Raw genomic sequence first — 17,769 nt, forward strand, 5'->3', positions numbered from 1 at the left:
TTCTCACAGGGTGTCCACGGGGCGGGAAACCGGGAAATATACGGATCTTAACTGATTCGCAGTTGATCGGAGGACATTCTTGGTGTCGTTACTATTAATTGAATTTTTTTTTTCATTGAAATTAAAATTTATTCACAACACTGACATGTTTTACAAATTTATATATACAATGCAATTATTATAAAGAAACAGTATCATGATGGAAAAAAAAGAAAATAACTTCAGTAGTATAACAGCTGTGGTTGAATTTCTACACTATTGTTATTGTACATAAATAAATAATATGAACGAGACAGTCACTTGATTTTGATAACTGAAAAAAAAGAATAAGTCTTTGTCAATTTCACACAAACAGAATTAGAGAAATAGTAAAAAACAAAAAAGAAATAATAATAAAACCTGAAAAAACAAATAAAATATAATTTCCTGAAATACCTAAACATCTATACAGTAAATATATAACATAAAAAGAATAAATAAACCTCTGTCACCAGTCAAATTTTTAACAATCGAGTTTAAAACCAGTCAAATTGAGCATCAGTAAAGTGACAAATAAATGCAAAAGTACAATTTAGTACAAATTTGTTTAAAATACTACAAGGAAATACTGAAGGAAAAATAATATTAATTCAATAAAACCGATTTACGCGGGAAAAAATGAAGAAAGTCTAAGTAAAATCAAAAACAGTGAAAAGCGTCTTGAAAAGATGGGAAAAAAGAGCAACGAGAAATGTATGATAGTCTAAAGAAAGGATTAGTTGGCCTCTAGAATATTCCCTCCTCAATGTCAATCCAACATATCCACTTCTCAATTTCATTCCTGAGCTTTCTGCTACCGCTCATATTTTCTATGAATTTAGTCGGGATTAAATTTATCAGCCTCTGAGAGACGTAAGAAAATTGTCTTCTACTCATTAATGTCGGCCAACAATCAGTTATTTGAAAACGGCTATCTTCACACTTACCGATTGTCGTTAGACATTCAGAATTGTCCTCTGATTGGTCAATTCTCACCAACAGCTGATTCTTAGCCAATCGGAGGACAGTAAATTCTGAGTGTCGGCCGACAAACGGTGAGTGTGAAAACGGCTATACTTGCTCACTCGGCGACGCAGCTTGTGTTTGATGACGCTCAGACTATAGTGAGGTCCAGGTTATAATGGCAGCCCTTGATTAACATGGGTGTTGCTATCATTGTCTATCATTCGACAAAGCAAATAGCGCTATCCTTTTCTACCCCAAGAAATGATTGACTCAAGTATGTTGGAAAAATAGAAACATCTTCCAAATCATACAGTCATAATATTGAAATCCGTGATCAACGACTGATCTATGACTTATTCCGCTTCTCTCATTGGTTACTGTGGCATTAGTTTCTGGTTTTTGTTATAGTGAGTTTGACGTTGTAAAGTTAGCACCTGATATTAACATTGGCTTGCTATAATCATTGTCTGTCATTAGGCAAAGCAAATAGCTGTAATTCTGCACGGTTGCCAGATCATTTTTAGGTTATGAAGAAATATAATTAACTACCAGAATATTTAATATTACTATACATGACAAATATCAAACTATAGATACTAGACTAGCGTATATCAAATGTAGAAATGAGTATAAAATCGCTATAATTGAGGCTAAAAGGTTACATAATAAGAACTCCATCGAAACACAAAAAAATAATGTAAGGCTGCCTGGAAGACAATAAATAATGTAGCCAAGGAATCAAGACGGACAATAACTATGCAACCGGAGACACTTAACAACTTTTTCATTCAGTCAGTTAGAGAAATCAGAGCCTCTGTGAATGGACCCAGCACTTTTAGAATTGATATGAAAGCAATCAACGGGCCAAGTTTGCCACAATGTTTCAATTTCTGTCAGGTGTTGCCTGAGTTGGTTATAAGTATAGTAAGAGGTTTCAAGTCTTCGAGTAGCAGGGACGTCTATGGAGTATCTGTTAATTTATTGAAGGAGATAATTGATAGTATAGTGGAGCCTCTGACTCACTGTTTAAACAAGTTTCTTAAGGAAGGAGTGTTCCCTGAAGAGCTGAAGAAGGCGAGGGTTGTGCCCATTTATAAAAAAGGTGACAAGAACTGCCCAAGTAGCTATATACCTATTTCTATTGTTCCGATCTTGGCCAAAATATTGGAAACGATTATGTACATACAGTTATCTGAGCATTTCGAGGAGTTCCAACTAATGAATGAGTGTCAATTTGGCTTTAGGAGGGGAAGGTCCACAGTGGATGCTCTTCAAAAAGTGGCGAGAAGGGTACTGCAGTCATTCGAGCAGGGAAGCTTCACTCAAGCCACCTTCTGTGACTTGAGTCGAGTGTGTAGATTCGTGGATTCTGCTTGACAAGTTGAGGTATTATGGAGCTGGGCACATTGCCCTTAAGCTTTTGAGGTCCTACCTAACAAACCGTACGCAATTGGTGACTGTAGGCAGTGATAATAATAAGTCTTCATTGTTAAATATAGAATCAGGCGTGCCACAAGGCTCAATACTTGGCCCTTTTCTTTTTCTTGTCATTATAAATGATCTGCCTGTCTACATAGGGTCTGATACGGTGCTCTACGCAGATGACACTACATTCTTGCACACCAATATTGATTTGAGAGGCCTTATCCAAGAGACGGAGAGTACGATGGAACGAGCATCTCTCTGGTTCAGGGCGAATGGCTTTGTATTGAATACAGATAAGACAGAAAGAATCAATTTCAATTTGAAATACGGAGCTATTCTCAACGCATCTAGTATAAAATTTCTTGGTGTACATTTAGATTAAAAACTCACTTGGGAGCCTCATGTCAAATATGTAAGCACTAAGCTGTGTAGAGTGATCTATCTGCTGAGAAGCCTTGCTAATACGGTACCAAAAATATATTTAAGGACAGCATACTATTCTTTCTTCCACAGTCTCATGTCTTATGGTATTCTTCTATGGGGGAAATTCAGCGCACATTAACGATATTCTCCTGCTAAAAAAAAAGCCGTGCGAATAATCACGGAATCACCTTATTTAGAACACTGTAGGCCTTTATTCATAAATAATAAAATTCTGACAGTAATAAATCAGTACATATATTCTGTTTTGTTATAAACTAAGGAGAATCTGAATCGTTATCAATTAAGAAATACTGTTCACTCTGTTAATACCAGAAACAATAGACAGATCTATATTCAATACCAAAGATTGTCTAAATCTTTAAACAGTTTTGAAGCAGTTGGGCAAAAGGTGTATAATAAGTTACCGCTACACCTCCAACAAACACCCCTAAAACTGTTCAAATTAAAGGTGCACGATTGGCTGGCAAAAAATCCTTTTTATAAATTGAGTGAATTTTACGAGAGCAGAATCAGCATACCTTAATTCTTATTGTTAGCACGTATGAACTATCTGCTTAATTTTGTAATATTGTCTTTGTTATTTGTAATATTTGGAAATGTAATCTAAATAGCAATGTAATAGTAACAATGTGTCTCTTGATGTGTGACTGTCTATTTCATGTTCCATTTGTGTGACTTTGTCTTGTGCTTTTTTGGCTGGCTGACAATAAAATTGTATTTATTTATTTAATATCAATGAAAATGTATGTGATGAATATTATATATCTGATCATTATTAACATCAATCAAATATCTACTAAGACTAAGCGCACACTAGTTAGTCAAGACAAGACATGATCAGACAACTTTGATCACAATACTTCACATTGTTGCTTATGACGCAGCTAACACTGATTAGTGATTGCAATTAGACATGTCTTCATTAGCAACTATCTGAAGTATTGTGACTAAACGTGACTAGTCTTGTCTTGACTAACCGGTGTACGCTGAGCCTTAGGCTAGGCACACACCAGTTAGTCAAGACAAGACATGATCAGACATGTTCAGTCACATTACTTCACATAGTTGCTTATGAAGACATGTCTAATTGCAATCACTAATCAGTGTGTGTTGCGTCATAAGCAACTATGTGAAGTATTATGTCTTGTCTTGTCTTGTCTTGTCTTGACTAAGTGGTGTACACCGAGCCTTAAGGAGGCGGTGGGAAAATAAAATTGGCAGCCATGTCTTATTATTTTCCCTGACTTTTTAACATGAATCTCAATTTAGATGCCTTCATTCAATCACGGCTAGATAGACAGGGTTTCTCACGTGAATTGTAAATGAAAGTCATCACAGTTTTTTATAAACTAGTAGTTCTGTGAACAGTAGACCTCGCGCAGTTATAAACCACAGCCTCCTCTTATATTGTCCGTCAAAGTAAATCCTGTATTTATGTCGTGTGGGCGAGATATCAATGTGAAAACGGCTAATGGCTGTTGGAATTGGTGTATCTAAAATGCTAACATCAAAAGCTAATCTCCTTCAAGACATACTTGAGGCAACAGGACAGCCCGAGTTCAAAGCAGAGAAAAGTCGAGAGACAAGACATTTAGCTATTAATTGCATGCGTTATTGCATACAATCAATAGTTCATTTAATAGTGCATAAAAATTTCATTCAATGAGGCATGCGATTAATAGTCCACATAGCAGCTGATTTTTTACCAAGTTACATTGAGATATTGAATCGCATGCGTCATGGCATGCAATTTATAATCCACTCGACAGCTGATTTATGATGAATAATTCTATAGTCTGATTTTTACTCTAATATTGGCGTATGAAGGAGGCTCCTTTTACCTTTTATATTATCCTTGAAATGCAAAATTTCCAAAAACCTTGTATATAAGACGACGCGCAATTTAAAAAGGAACATACCTGTCAAATTTTATGAAAATCTATTGCTGTATTTCTCTGTAATGCGCAACATATAAACATAAAGAGAAATGCAAAACCATCGACTTGAATCTTAGACCTCACTTCGCTCGGTCAAAAAAGTTTATTCAAATTATTGTAATTGTGAGAGAAACAAAATTTATTGTTGATTTTATTTTGAAGGAAACGATAGCGGCCGTTCGGAACCTGCTGACCCAGAAGAAGTTGCACAAATTCGAGCTGGCGTCGATTGCGAATCTGTGTCCGGAGACCCCCGAGGAGGCCAAGGCTCTCATCCCCAGTCTGGAGGGCCGATTCGAGGATGAGGAACTCAGGCAGATATTGGAGGATATCCAGACCAAGAGGAGTCTCCAGTATTGAGGAGCTACAGTCCTCAAGGTAATATACCTTTATTTATATTATTTCTGTGATCAACTTACCTTATTACAGTATTTGGCACCGGCTCCACGGGCAGTATTCTTTATTCTTATTACCCATTGTAATAGGTAATATTAATAGAGAGAATTTTTCTATGATGTCAACTCATGAAGCTTATATAGATAAATATAGTGATATGTATGGGCGCACGGATCAACAGTCCATGCGGGGAAATAATTATTCTATAATTATTCTGTCCTATATTGTATATTGTTTTTGTATTGGAATAAAGAAATTGAATTGAATTGTTAGGGATTCAATGTGATCACACCCTTAGTCTGTACGCAGCTCTACATTTAGACATTTCAAAACTTCGAAAAATATTAAATTTGCTGAACAATCAGTATTCTACTGATTGTTTCGGCAGGAATTTTACTGCTTGGTTTAGTTTTATCATAGAGAAACAATAGCATAAGTAGATGGTATAGGGCTTTTATGTCGCAACTTTTACTGATATCTCAAGCCTATAGTCCATGTGTTTATTTATTTATTCATTTTTATTATAATTATAATTTTTACAAGAAGCACTGATCGGGAGAGAAAAACTAAGGTATACTAATGTATTTCTTTCCCGTGAAGCTTTATGACGCTGGTAGTCTCTCATAATTATTGTGCCGTTCATACACTCTTACCCGGTCAAAACAGTAAAAATCGACAGTAATCGGCTTGAGATAACAGTAAAAGTTGCGACATAAACGCCCTATACCATAGGATATCTACTTACGCTATTGTTTCTCTATGGTTTTATTTCGTCGAAATGCACTACATAATCAAGCAATGCTTGGTAGTGTAAAGGTGCGTACAGATTTACGCGCCGCGAACACGAGCAATTCACTTTTCATCAGCTGATTATATGTGTATTTGTACAGAAACGTTAAGATACAGATATAAAAAGCTTGGCATCAGCTGATAAAAAGTGAATTGCTCGTGTTCGCGGTGCGTAAATCTGTACGCACCTTAGGGTAACCGTCCACTGGAACCGTATTCAACCGATCCGTTCGGCCGTTGGATCGGACGAATCTGCCGGCCGTTAATTCGGCCGAACACAGTCGTCCATTGGAACCGTTTACGTCAGTCTAGTTCAGTAGTCGGCTGAACTATTGAATATTGAATCAACTACTATCATAGCCACCAAAAATTTTCATAAACAATGATTATATTGAGATTTTGAAAATTGAATAAACAAATATTCACTAAATATTTTTTGGACTCAAAATAGTGTGTGAATTAGGGTTATCATTTACATGACCTCTAGACTGTGTATTCCAAATTAAGGTTTAAAGCAGTTTTGGGCGAATGCCTGTTGTTTTTACCGGCATTGTATCTATTGTCTGTGAATAAATGAATGAATAAATTAGTTATTCATTATCAGGCAATCTTTGTTCACAGATTCCTTTGAACATCACGACGATGATATCTTTTGTCTCGCATATCCCACATGAAAACATGCTCTTGAACCAAACTTATCAACTTTTCATTGTCCATAGTTACAACTTTATAAAACAGAACAACTTCAAAAAACAAACAAGACTGTGAAACAATTTTAGGTTAGGATCACTTTGTTGTCTCAGCTCGACTAGTTAGTTCGGCCGGATAGAGCCGGAAAATCCCATTCAATTCGGATCAAAAACTTGATCGGCCGGAGACGGCCGTGCACGGCCCTGTACCTGTTGCAATTGACGAGCATCTATTCCTTTCTTTGTTAGGAGATCGTTCGGTCGCGTTCGGTAGTTTTCGGCCGATGCTAGTTCGGACGAAAACGGTTCTAGTGGACGGCCCACCTAAAAGTGCGTACAGATTTACGCGCCGCGAACACGAGCAATTCACTTTTCATCAGCTGATTATAATTATATGTGTCTGTACAGAAACGTTAAGATACATTTATATAAAAAACTTGGCATCAGCTGATTAAAAACTAATTGCTCGCGGCGCGTAAATCTGTACGCACCTTAAGACATGTCAGTGATTTGAGATATGAATCTTAGTGCCGGTTGCACTAAAGCCGGTTAAATTTTAATCGTGATTATTTTACGAGAACCATTCTTTTTTGAAAAGAAGCCTTCTCTGATTGGTTTTTATAAACACAACCTAAAGGATGAAGAAACCTTGCGGGTTTGAAAGGTCAAATTATTCATATATTAATGAAAAATAATAATCATATTCTCGCGATGTTATCAAATTCAACATAATTTTCAAAGTTGATCATTATTTTACAGTTTTAAGTGAATAGTGAGTGTTATTTTGTTATTCAATTTGGTCGGTAAACAATCTAAATTAGAACTTTTTTGTTTTCAAATGTTTGGACTGAAAATTAGACTTGAATTCAAGTGTATGGAACATAACCTACTTTTGGACTATTTATAGTGTATAAATCGAGAATCGGGGATGAAACAGTTTTGGGCTGTGCCTGTTAGTCCTTCCCCAATCATTTTAAAGAATTGAGTTCTGTTTATCAATAAATAAATAACGAGCGAAGCTCGGTGCCCCAATATTTATATTATATTATGTTTGACATAATTTAACACATATTTTTATGTATTCACAGATGTTGTGGAAGTCAAGGACTACCTGAGTTAGAAGAGAATCCATGGATTTATCATCAATAATTGACGATCTCTGGACTCAAACAGCTAATCTTATGTATTATAATCTCTTGAGCTGGATCCGTACACAACAGTGACAGTAAATATATAATTTGCATGAGTTCTTATTGGACTGTTTCCACTCAGCCCGGCCGAGCTAGTATGAATAACCCCATAAGAACTTATGGGAATTATATTTTCACTGTCACTGTTGTGTACGGATCCACTTGTAAATAGTAGGCTACCTTTTATTATCTCTGATTTCTAGTTTTGTCCGGTCTAGTTTGGTTTTTGTGTACGGATTATATTGTGTATATAGTAGGCTACCTTTCAGTTATTTTTTTCGTTCATTAAAGGCCGTTTGCACAGTCAACGCTTGAACTGAATTTGATCAGCTGGTGGCTTAAACTAAAAATGAACCACATTTTAACGAACGAGCAAAGACCTTAAAGAGATATAGACCCACAATGCCTATGCCTTCCCAATGATAGCTCTTACTTGAAATTGAAGGCCGCCATTGGCGTATTTTAGCACGAGATATTATATATTATTTATTTGTAATACAATAGATCACAAAGGCATCGGTATGTAATAATCTTATGGGTTGCCCCCTCAATGGCGGATTTCAATTCCAAGTACGACACTAGCGCTGCATGTGAGTCTATGCATCTTTAAGGTCTTTGCGAACGAGAATTGGATTTAATCCAGTCTAAAATGAAATTTAGTTTAAACTCAACGTTAGTAGACAAAAGGTTGATCACTCACAGGTGTATGATTCAAAGTGGTGGGGGGAACGCCAGCGTGACGTCACGTGTAGTAAAAATGTGATAGAGTAACCATACTGAGCATACAGTTTATTCTCTGTATCTTCAAATATATCGTCGTTTAATCTCCTCAAGATTGACCTAGAACTTTAAAATTCTCCATACTTATAGCGAATGAATCACCGATCTAATGATGTTGTTAAATATTTCAAGTTCATTCAACTTTTATGAATAAAATGAAGTCGAAAGTTTTTCATGAATCTAAAAACGTGACACGAAAAAGTTAATAAGCTAGAAAAGCGTTAGTAGACAATGTTATACTATTATAATTTCAGATTAACCCTTAAAAAATCTTGATAAACCAATGCATCGCAATAAACCGATCCCGATAAATTCCATGTATTTCATTCATTGTAAATGCACTGAACACATGCTGGTATCGAGCACATGTTCTACGAGAATCAAAATATCATAATAAATATTCACAAGCTGATGTATAGCCAAACTACAAAATATAAACACGACCTAGAAGATGAAGAAACTTTAAGGGTTTGAAAGGGAAGGTTGAGAGATGGGGTTTTTGCTTTTATATGGCAAAATACTTGTATTATTCAAATGTTTTGATAATTATTGTAAAGCAGAAACAGAAATCTTGCATATCAGAAAATGTTTGTGTTATATAATTTGACTATACGTCACCATATGATTTTCAAGAATGCGATATTCTGCCTACTCTGTACTACAGCCTACGTCACGGCTGCAGTTCCCCCACTCCAATTGCATTTCAACTGAAATACTATAGATGAGTGACCAACCTTCTGTCTACTAACTTTGGGTGGTACTATCCTTTCCTAGGTCTACAACGATACAAAAAGTATGTTTTTGACAGTGTAGAAATATAATTAATTAATGCAAAGAATCGGCATCGCTATTCTCCTATCTTTATCCACTGTCATTATAACGTGGACCTCACTTTGGAGAATTGTGTTCTGTTTTGTCATCATAGACAATTTAATCGATTAGATCAACATAATCTGATTTGTTGACATGACATGATAATCCTCCTAAACTCGAGTATATCATAATTTTCAAAGTTGATCATTATTTGACAATTTTAAGTGATTAGTGAGTGTTATTTTGTTATTCAATTTGGTTTGTATATAATCTAAATTATATATTTTTTTGTTTTCAAATGTTTTAATTGAAAATTGAACCGCAATTCAAGCGTATGGAACATAACCTACTTTCTGGACTATTTATAGTGTATAAATCAAAATTCGATATCAAAAGGATAAATTCATCCTTGGCTGAAACAGCTGAGACTTTCGTCGTCTGTTGATAGTAAAAAGTGAGCGAGTGATTTTGTGGTAAATCAAAATATCGCATCCCCGAAATTCATAAGCTGACGTATAGCAAGCTGTAAAATAAAATATAAACACGATCATTTTAGAGGATTGTGTTCTGTTTATTAATAAATAAAAATAACGAGCAAAGCTCGGTGCCCCGATATTTTTCTACCTTAACCAACAATGAGAACAAACCAAGGATTAACTTATTCAAAACAACTGAATATTTTCCATATTATATTTATTAACAAAAGTATTTTGATTTTTACAAAATCAACAACAGTTTGACAACAAACATACAATAATCACATACAACATTATTCATTTATAGAGTATAAAGTTTCATAGTTTATCCGAGACGAAAGATTTGACAGATTTCCCAATAGAATACAAAGTACACTGAAATTCAGCTGTGGTTTTTATACTGAAAAGCTTAACTAGTAGGTAGGTGGTGAGTCTAGAACATTCCATAAATAAACTGAAGTACAGGTGGCCCATACGTCATTTATTCATTTACTCATTTATTTATCATTCACAATCAACTTAAGGACAAATAAACATAATACATTATAACGGGAACCTCACTATAGTAAGCTAATACAGGATCATCAGAAAAATGCGGTAATTTTGATGAAATTCAAATTCTCATGAGAATGATATTAAGCTAAATAATACAGATTAGGGATGGGTATCGGAGGACAAAACATCGATGTTTTTTCACCTTAACATCGATGTTTTCAAACATCGATGTTTTCAAACATCGATGTTTTTAAACATTGATGTATCGCCGCCCTACGGTTTTGCGGATGATACTATGAAGACTCAAGTATAATATTATGTCCTTAGAGTGACTCAGATAGTGAAAATCAATTTCATTTTTTATGTAAATAAAAAGAAAGGAACAGAGCTTTTGAAAAGTAGTTAACAATGACGAAATATTATTGATTGGCAGCTGCAGCCAAACTGAAAGTTTATAAATGTTTGTAGGTAATCAGATTTGACGTTTAGTAACGGAAATTGATTAAAAAAGAAAATCCAATATTCTTAAATATTGTTTTATAGATTTGAATTCTTGTTTGATATAAAACGAATTAAGACGGTATTCTATAGTCCAAATTTTGTGAAGAGAATAAAGTTGAACTATTAATATTACTTTTTTTATTAAATGGATGAAAAGAATGATCAAAGCTCGGTGCCCCGATATTTTTCTACCTTAACCAACAATGAGAACAAACCAAGGATTAACTTATTCAAAACAACTGAATATTTTCCATATTATATTTATTAACAAAAGTATTTTGATTTTTACAAAATCAACAACAGTTCGACAACAACCATACAATAATCACATACAACATTATTCATTTATAGAGTATAAAGTTTCATAGTTTATCCGAGACGAAAGATTTGACAGATTTCCCAATAGAATACAAAGTACACTGAAATTCAGCTGTGGTTTTTATACTGAAAAGCTTAACTAGTAGATAGGTGGAGAGTCTAGAACATTCCATAAATAAACTGAAGTACAGGGTGGCCCATACGTCATTTATTCATTTACTCATTTATTTATCATTCACAATCAACTTAAGGACAAATAAACATAATACATTATAAGGTGAACCTCACTATAGTAAGCTTCATCAGAAAATTGTCTCATTTTGACAAAATATGAGAGATACAGTATCAGAATAATATCTGAATCATCGGTATACATTAATTTCAGAAAATTGAAATTTAATTTGAGAATTCTCAAGGGATTGAGACCAACTGCTAGGAAGTTGACTAATACAGATTTCCCTGGTAGTTCAATTCCTTCAGCAAAGCACAGATCACCTATGCCAAAAATATGAACAAAAGTAAATCACTATCATCAGAAAATTATACAATACATTGTCTAGTTATTACAAGTTGAACCAAGATATTAAGATCCAGTTGCACAATAGCCAGTTAAGTTTTAATTAATTGCCAGGAGAATCAATCAAAGAAGACTTTTTTGAAACGAAAGCTTCTCTTGTTGGTTGTTGTGACATTTAATCACGGTTAAAATTTAACAGGCTTCTGTGCAACCGAGCATAGACTAGCTTCTTGCTGTATAGGCCTATGTATGATCTATATACAAAGAAATATTTCTTCATCAATTTTTTGTACTCGAAAGTTTTTCCATTAATGATTCTTCATCCTCAAAGTTCATAGTACGCATATAATTATCCATTGATTAATTACATTACAAGCCATTGGGTAAGAATCAAATACCATCATCTAATTAACCTTCCGGTAGTCGCACCCTACTCCATCACACGAGCAGTCGCGTGTTGTATTTTGTACAACATCCAATTTTCCAAGTGTTATGTACTTTTTACAACAGCGCGACTGCCGGAAGGTTAACAATAAGACCACACCAGAGATCATACTTTCAATACAAACTATACAAACCCATTGTTATTGTTTTGTTTACTAACATACAAGCAAATCAATAAATAATCTACACGTATACCCTCAATCATACATATTCACCCAATTGCACATGAGACTATCGTGCTACAATAAAAATTAAAAATCAATGCATCTTTTCAACAAGGTATTTTAATAGAGATACTTGAATGATCGATTATAGAAAATAGCAAGTATTCTTGTTGACAAAGCGAAGTGAGGTCTAAGATTCAAGTCAACGGTTTGGTATTTCCCTTAAGGGCCGTTTGCACAGTCAAAGCTCTAACTCAATTCAATCAGCTGGTGGCTTAAACCCAAAATGAAACACATTATAACAAACGAGACTTGATACGGATTTAATCCAGTTTAACATGAAATTTAGTTTAAACTGTCACTGTGCAAACGGCCCTAAATGTTTATATGTTGCGCATTTACGGCGAAACGCGGTAATAGATTTTCATGAAATTTGACAGGTATGTTCCTTTTTTAATTGCGCGTCGACGTATATACAAGGTTTTTGGAAATTTTGCATTTCAAGGATAATATAAAAGGGAAAAAGAGCCTCCTTCATACGCCAATGTTAAAGTAAAAATCTGGTGTGGCCACTCACACAACTTTCCTTGCCGTTATGAAAATTGATCACCTGACGCTAGTGTGCACGCGCATCTCAAGTCTACTTATAAACAAAGATCTGAGCCAGCTGGTGACAGGGCAATAACACTGGAGACACACATGAGGTCTGCTATCTCTTCATAGTGAATCATTTAATAGAATCAACAATAATTTGCAATTGAATGATCACATTTTCTCAAATTTCAAGCTTATTTTCAAATTTAGGTGAAAATGTTACTGAACATTAATTGTAGAGATTTTCATGCTCAATCTTTTCCAACTGGATTTTTTTGTTTAAATTGTACCTAAAGCCTGATAATTGGGAATCTAAAATCAAACTTTGCATAGATGGGGCGGAGCTCCTGAAATTTTTACAGATATGGGACTTGTGGCAGTTGATAGAGCTTATCAATAACCTCTCTAGGTATGAATTCGATCAAAATCGTTGGAGCCATTTTCGAGACAATCGCGAAAAACCCTGTTTTTGACAACAGTTTCGCAATTTTAGCCGCCATCTTGAATTGGATTTGTTCGAAATTGTTCGTGTCGGATCCTTATAGTGAAAGGACCTTAAGTTCCAAATTTCAAGTCATTCCGTTAATTGGGAGATGAGATATCGTGTACACAGACGCACATACACTCATACACACACACACACACACACACACACACACACACACACACACGTACAGACCAATACCCAAAAACCAGTTTTTTGGACTCAGGGGACTTTGAAACGTATAGAAATTTAGAAATTGGGGTACCTTTTTTTTCGGAAAGCAATACTTTCCTTACCTATGGTAATAGGACAAGGAAAGTAAAAAGAAGCCTCCTTCATACGCCAATGTTAAAGTAAAAATCAGACTATAGAATTATTATTATTATTTATCATAAATCAGCTGACAAGTGATTACACAGATGTGTGGAGAAGCCAGTCTATTGCTGTATTTCCATATTAAGGTCTATAGTTTCAATCAGGTACTTGTGGATGAGAATACTGCGTGAGGTCTACTGTTCACAGAACTACAAGTAATATTTTCTAACACAAAGTACAATTTAGAAGTATAAAGCTACAAGTGTGTTAGTTATTTTCTACTTGCAGGTAACCCGTGCTTCGCAAGGGTCTTATTGAAAACTTGACCTACTGATATCTTGAAGAATTTTAAATAGGCCTATAACCATCCTCGGTAGATTGAGAATCTATATGAAAAAAATCAAGTTAATCAGTCCAGTAGTTCAGACGCGATGATGCATCATTCGTGATTTCCTATCCCGTACGTGTATAAGCACTACCTCCGTAAACAAAGCCATAAAGCATTCTGGTGACGTCAGCACAGGTAGGGCTCCTACACCAATAAAAATTTGTTGATTTCAGCTGATCTATTATCAACACTAGAAGTGGGTTATTGATGTAGGAGCCCTACCTGTGCTGACGTCACCAGAATGCACTATGGTTACGGAGGTAGTAGCCAATTCTTCCCTTTACTAGCAGTTATGTGAACAGTAGACCTAGCGCTCAGTAAGTTACATTGACTTGTTATTATGTTTTCTGAAAAATAAATAAATAATTTATCAATGTCTAGAAAAAATCCTAAATAAACATAGAGCTTTCTGTCCTATCGTACCGTGACGTGTCGTCCCGGAATGTGAGTGTGAGCGCTGTTATCAGGTCTGGCTGCAACTGTCTACAACGTTGATGGAAAGATACATTTTCAAGATGTTCGATGTTTTTGAACGGGTAGTATTATAGTCAACTGTCTAACGTTGATGGAAAGATACATTTTCAAGATGTTCGATGTTTTTGAACGGGTAGTATTATAGTCAACTGTCTAACGTTGATGGAAAGATACATTTTCAAGATGTTCGATGTTTTTGAACGGGTATTATTATAGTCCACTAAACAGCTGGTTTATGATGAATAATTCTATAGTCTGATTTTTACTCTAATATTGACGTATGAAGGAGGCTCCTTTTTCCTTTTATATTATCCTTGAAATTCAAAATTTCTAAAAACCTTGTATATACGTCGACGCGCAATTTAAAAAGGAACATACCTGTCAAATTTCATGAAAATCTATTACAGCGTTTCGCCGTAAATGCGCAACATATAAACATTTAAACACTAAGAGAAATGCCAAAACGTCGACTTGAATCTTAGACCTTACTTAGCTCGGTGAATTAAATATTGTAGATAAATATTTTCAAAAACAAAGTTTAATTGAAAAATATTAGGCTACAAGGGATCTAGTTATTCACCATAATTGATCACCCTATAAATATTTGTTTTACACAACATCCTTCGAACTATTTAGAGTCATTTTCAATAGTAAATGAACAATGTAAAAATTAATTTTTATTGCAGACACAATTAGCTCTAAATTGCAAATTATTTATCGTGCCACATATTTCAAGTCAATCATTTAACACCTTCCTTGATAAGACATAAAGCATTACAAGAAAAACACTAGAAAACTAGGTGACAATTTTCAGCATTTATACAAATTTAGATTATTTCCGAATATAACTCAAATACAGTTCTTTGGCACAGTAATACGTATAATTCTGATAAATTTATTCATTAATATCCATTTGATATCTATGCTATGAAAGCGAAATTTCTTGTACAATTCGTATCGAACGTTCTGTAATGTTATAAAGTATTATTATCAAAGATCATTTTAGAATAGTATCGTCAAAACTGAATAAAAAGACTAGAAGTTTTCTAACCACATATTTATTGAACAACTTCTAGACTTTTTATTCAGTCAGGATAACTACTATATCACTTAACAACTACTCAGAAAGTATCGTCAATTTTAAGGTACTCCTAATTTCTATCTGTTTTGCCTTACAAACGTTTTAGGGCTGGTTTCCGAGCTCGGGATTTGGCTAAGTCCTAGACTTGAAACAGCTGGAGTCAGAAAATTAGCTTTCCAAAACGGGGCGTAGTTGCAGTTTTTATTTTCTCATTTCTATAATTTGAAACGTTTTCCTTGACGAAATTAAACATTTCTAAATAACTCAAAATAGCTGAAACTTTACACTATTTTCTCTTTATTTTATTTTGTGTTTAATTTTCTAGTATTTTGAAATTTAATTCAAACGTGACTATGACAATGACTGCGACTACGCCCCGTTTTGGAAAGCCAATTTTCTTACTCCAGCTGTTTAAAGTCCAGAGCTTAGCTAAATCCCGAGCTCGGTAACCGGCCCATGAAAGTTCAAGGCCGGTTGCACAAAAGCCTGTTGAATTTTAATCATGATTGAATGCTGCGAGAACTAATTAGATAAGGCTTTTCAGATTTTAATTCTTCTTCATCTTCATCTTCATCTACATCTACATCTACATCTCCATCTCCGTCTTCTTCTTCAAAAACTTCTTCTTCTTCCCTTGGCATTTAATCATGATTAAAATTTAACAGGCTTTGTGCAACCGGGAACAAGATTTACACAATAATTGAAGAAGAGAGAGATAACATATTCGTTGATAAGTACAGTGAAGAGGGAGATAAATAGATTCTTATCGTTACTGAAAGCTAAAACTATAATGATAAAAATATAACTTCAAAGATATGGAAAACATAACAGAGAAGAAAATGCATAAGTGAGAAAAAGAGGGAACATATTGCTATTATTGATTAGTTTCAGAAGATTTCAAACAATTTTTCTCATGAACATTTTATGATAGAGGGAGAACATTTATCTGATATAAATTCAATTCTTGAATTTTAAAAAACAAATTTGAAGTGAAAATACACTTACTTTTGTAGTGACGATCGTTTCAACCTGTTGTTGTTTATCATGAGAGTCTGATGATGACCAACAACAGGTCGAAACGATCGTCACTACAAAAGTAAGTGTATTTTCACTCCAAAAGTGTTTTTAAATTCAAGTTTAATTTTAACAGTGAAAAAGTATGGATATACAACAGAGTAATTCAATTCTATCTAAATACATAGATGTTTAGCTCCAAGTTTGGGGAATAGAAATAAGAATTCTTGCAGAGAGAGATAGATGGATAAGAGTGAGCAAGAAGGGAGACAATTATTAATAACAAATAAAATTTTGAAAATTATTATCATTACAACAATATCACTGGTTCTATGAAAATAGCTCGACTAATACAATAATTATTATCATGAACTTGAAGAGATATCATTTTGAGATTTTTGTCAAGGATGATACCCACATACATCCTAGACTTGTGCGTCTTTGGAGGTGATTTGAAACTCTTAAAACGGATTCCCCACATATCAGTATCAGGTTCAGTGAAAATATTCTTCTCATGTATTCTTATGGGACTATTCATACCGGCTCAGTCGGGCTGAGTGTGTATAGGCCCATTAGAATTAGTGTGAATTGTATTTTCACTGTAGCGACAACAGTATACACTAATACTGATATAATGAAATCTGATTCAAAAGCAAATAAATTTTATTTGAATTGAAATCCGCCTTTAAATATACGTTATCAGAGCTGTTCTCAAGCAGACATCCTATAGTGAGGTCCACGTTATAATGGCAGTGGAGAAAGATAGAAGAACAACGTTGCCGATCCTCTGTATTTGCAATGCCTTCTATAGACGGTTGCTGATACAGGTTTATTGAAGTAATATTAACTGTTAATTCTGGTTTAAAATTATCAATCATATTTTATTACGCAAAATGTTATATTTTGAATAACTTCATAATGAATTTTCATGATTAAAATGTTCCAGATGTTTTGATAAAACTCTCCTTGAAAAATTTAACAAAATATATTATTAAGTATAAAGACAATTTTTTCATGATAAATGAATCTCATTACAATTTTAGACCAAATACTATCA

The 17,769-nt window shown here is 34.3% G+C and overlaps 1 protein-coding gene across 1 annotated transcript; it reads left to right on the forward strand.

Annotated features, from left to right (window-relative positions):
- Window positions 1-4,952: 4,952 nt before the first annotated feature.
- LOC111044444 (DNA-directed RNA polymerase II subunit Rpb4) lies at window positions 4,953-8,263 on the forward strand (the record flags this gene model as incomplete). Its single annotated transcript, XM_039425536.1, is given in 2 exon segments — window positions 4,953-5,168; window positions 7,753-8,263. A coding segment is annotated over 1 exon segment (198 nt), but the record flags the coding sequence as incomplete, so codon positions are not given.
- Window positions 8,264-17,769: the final 9,506 nt, after the last annotated feature.

The sequence above is a fragment of the Nilaparvata lugens genome, chromosome 4 (assembly GCF_014356525.2).
Source record: "Nilaparvata lugens isolate BPH chromosome 4, ASM1435652v1, whole genome shotgun sequence".
In the NCBI taxonomy this organism is placed as follows: Eukaryota; Metazoa; Arthropoda; class Insecta; order Hemiptera; family Delphacidae; genus Nilaparvata; species Nilaparvata lugens.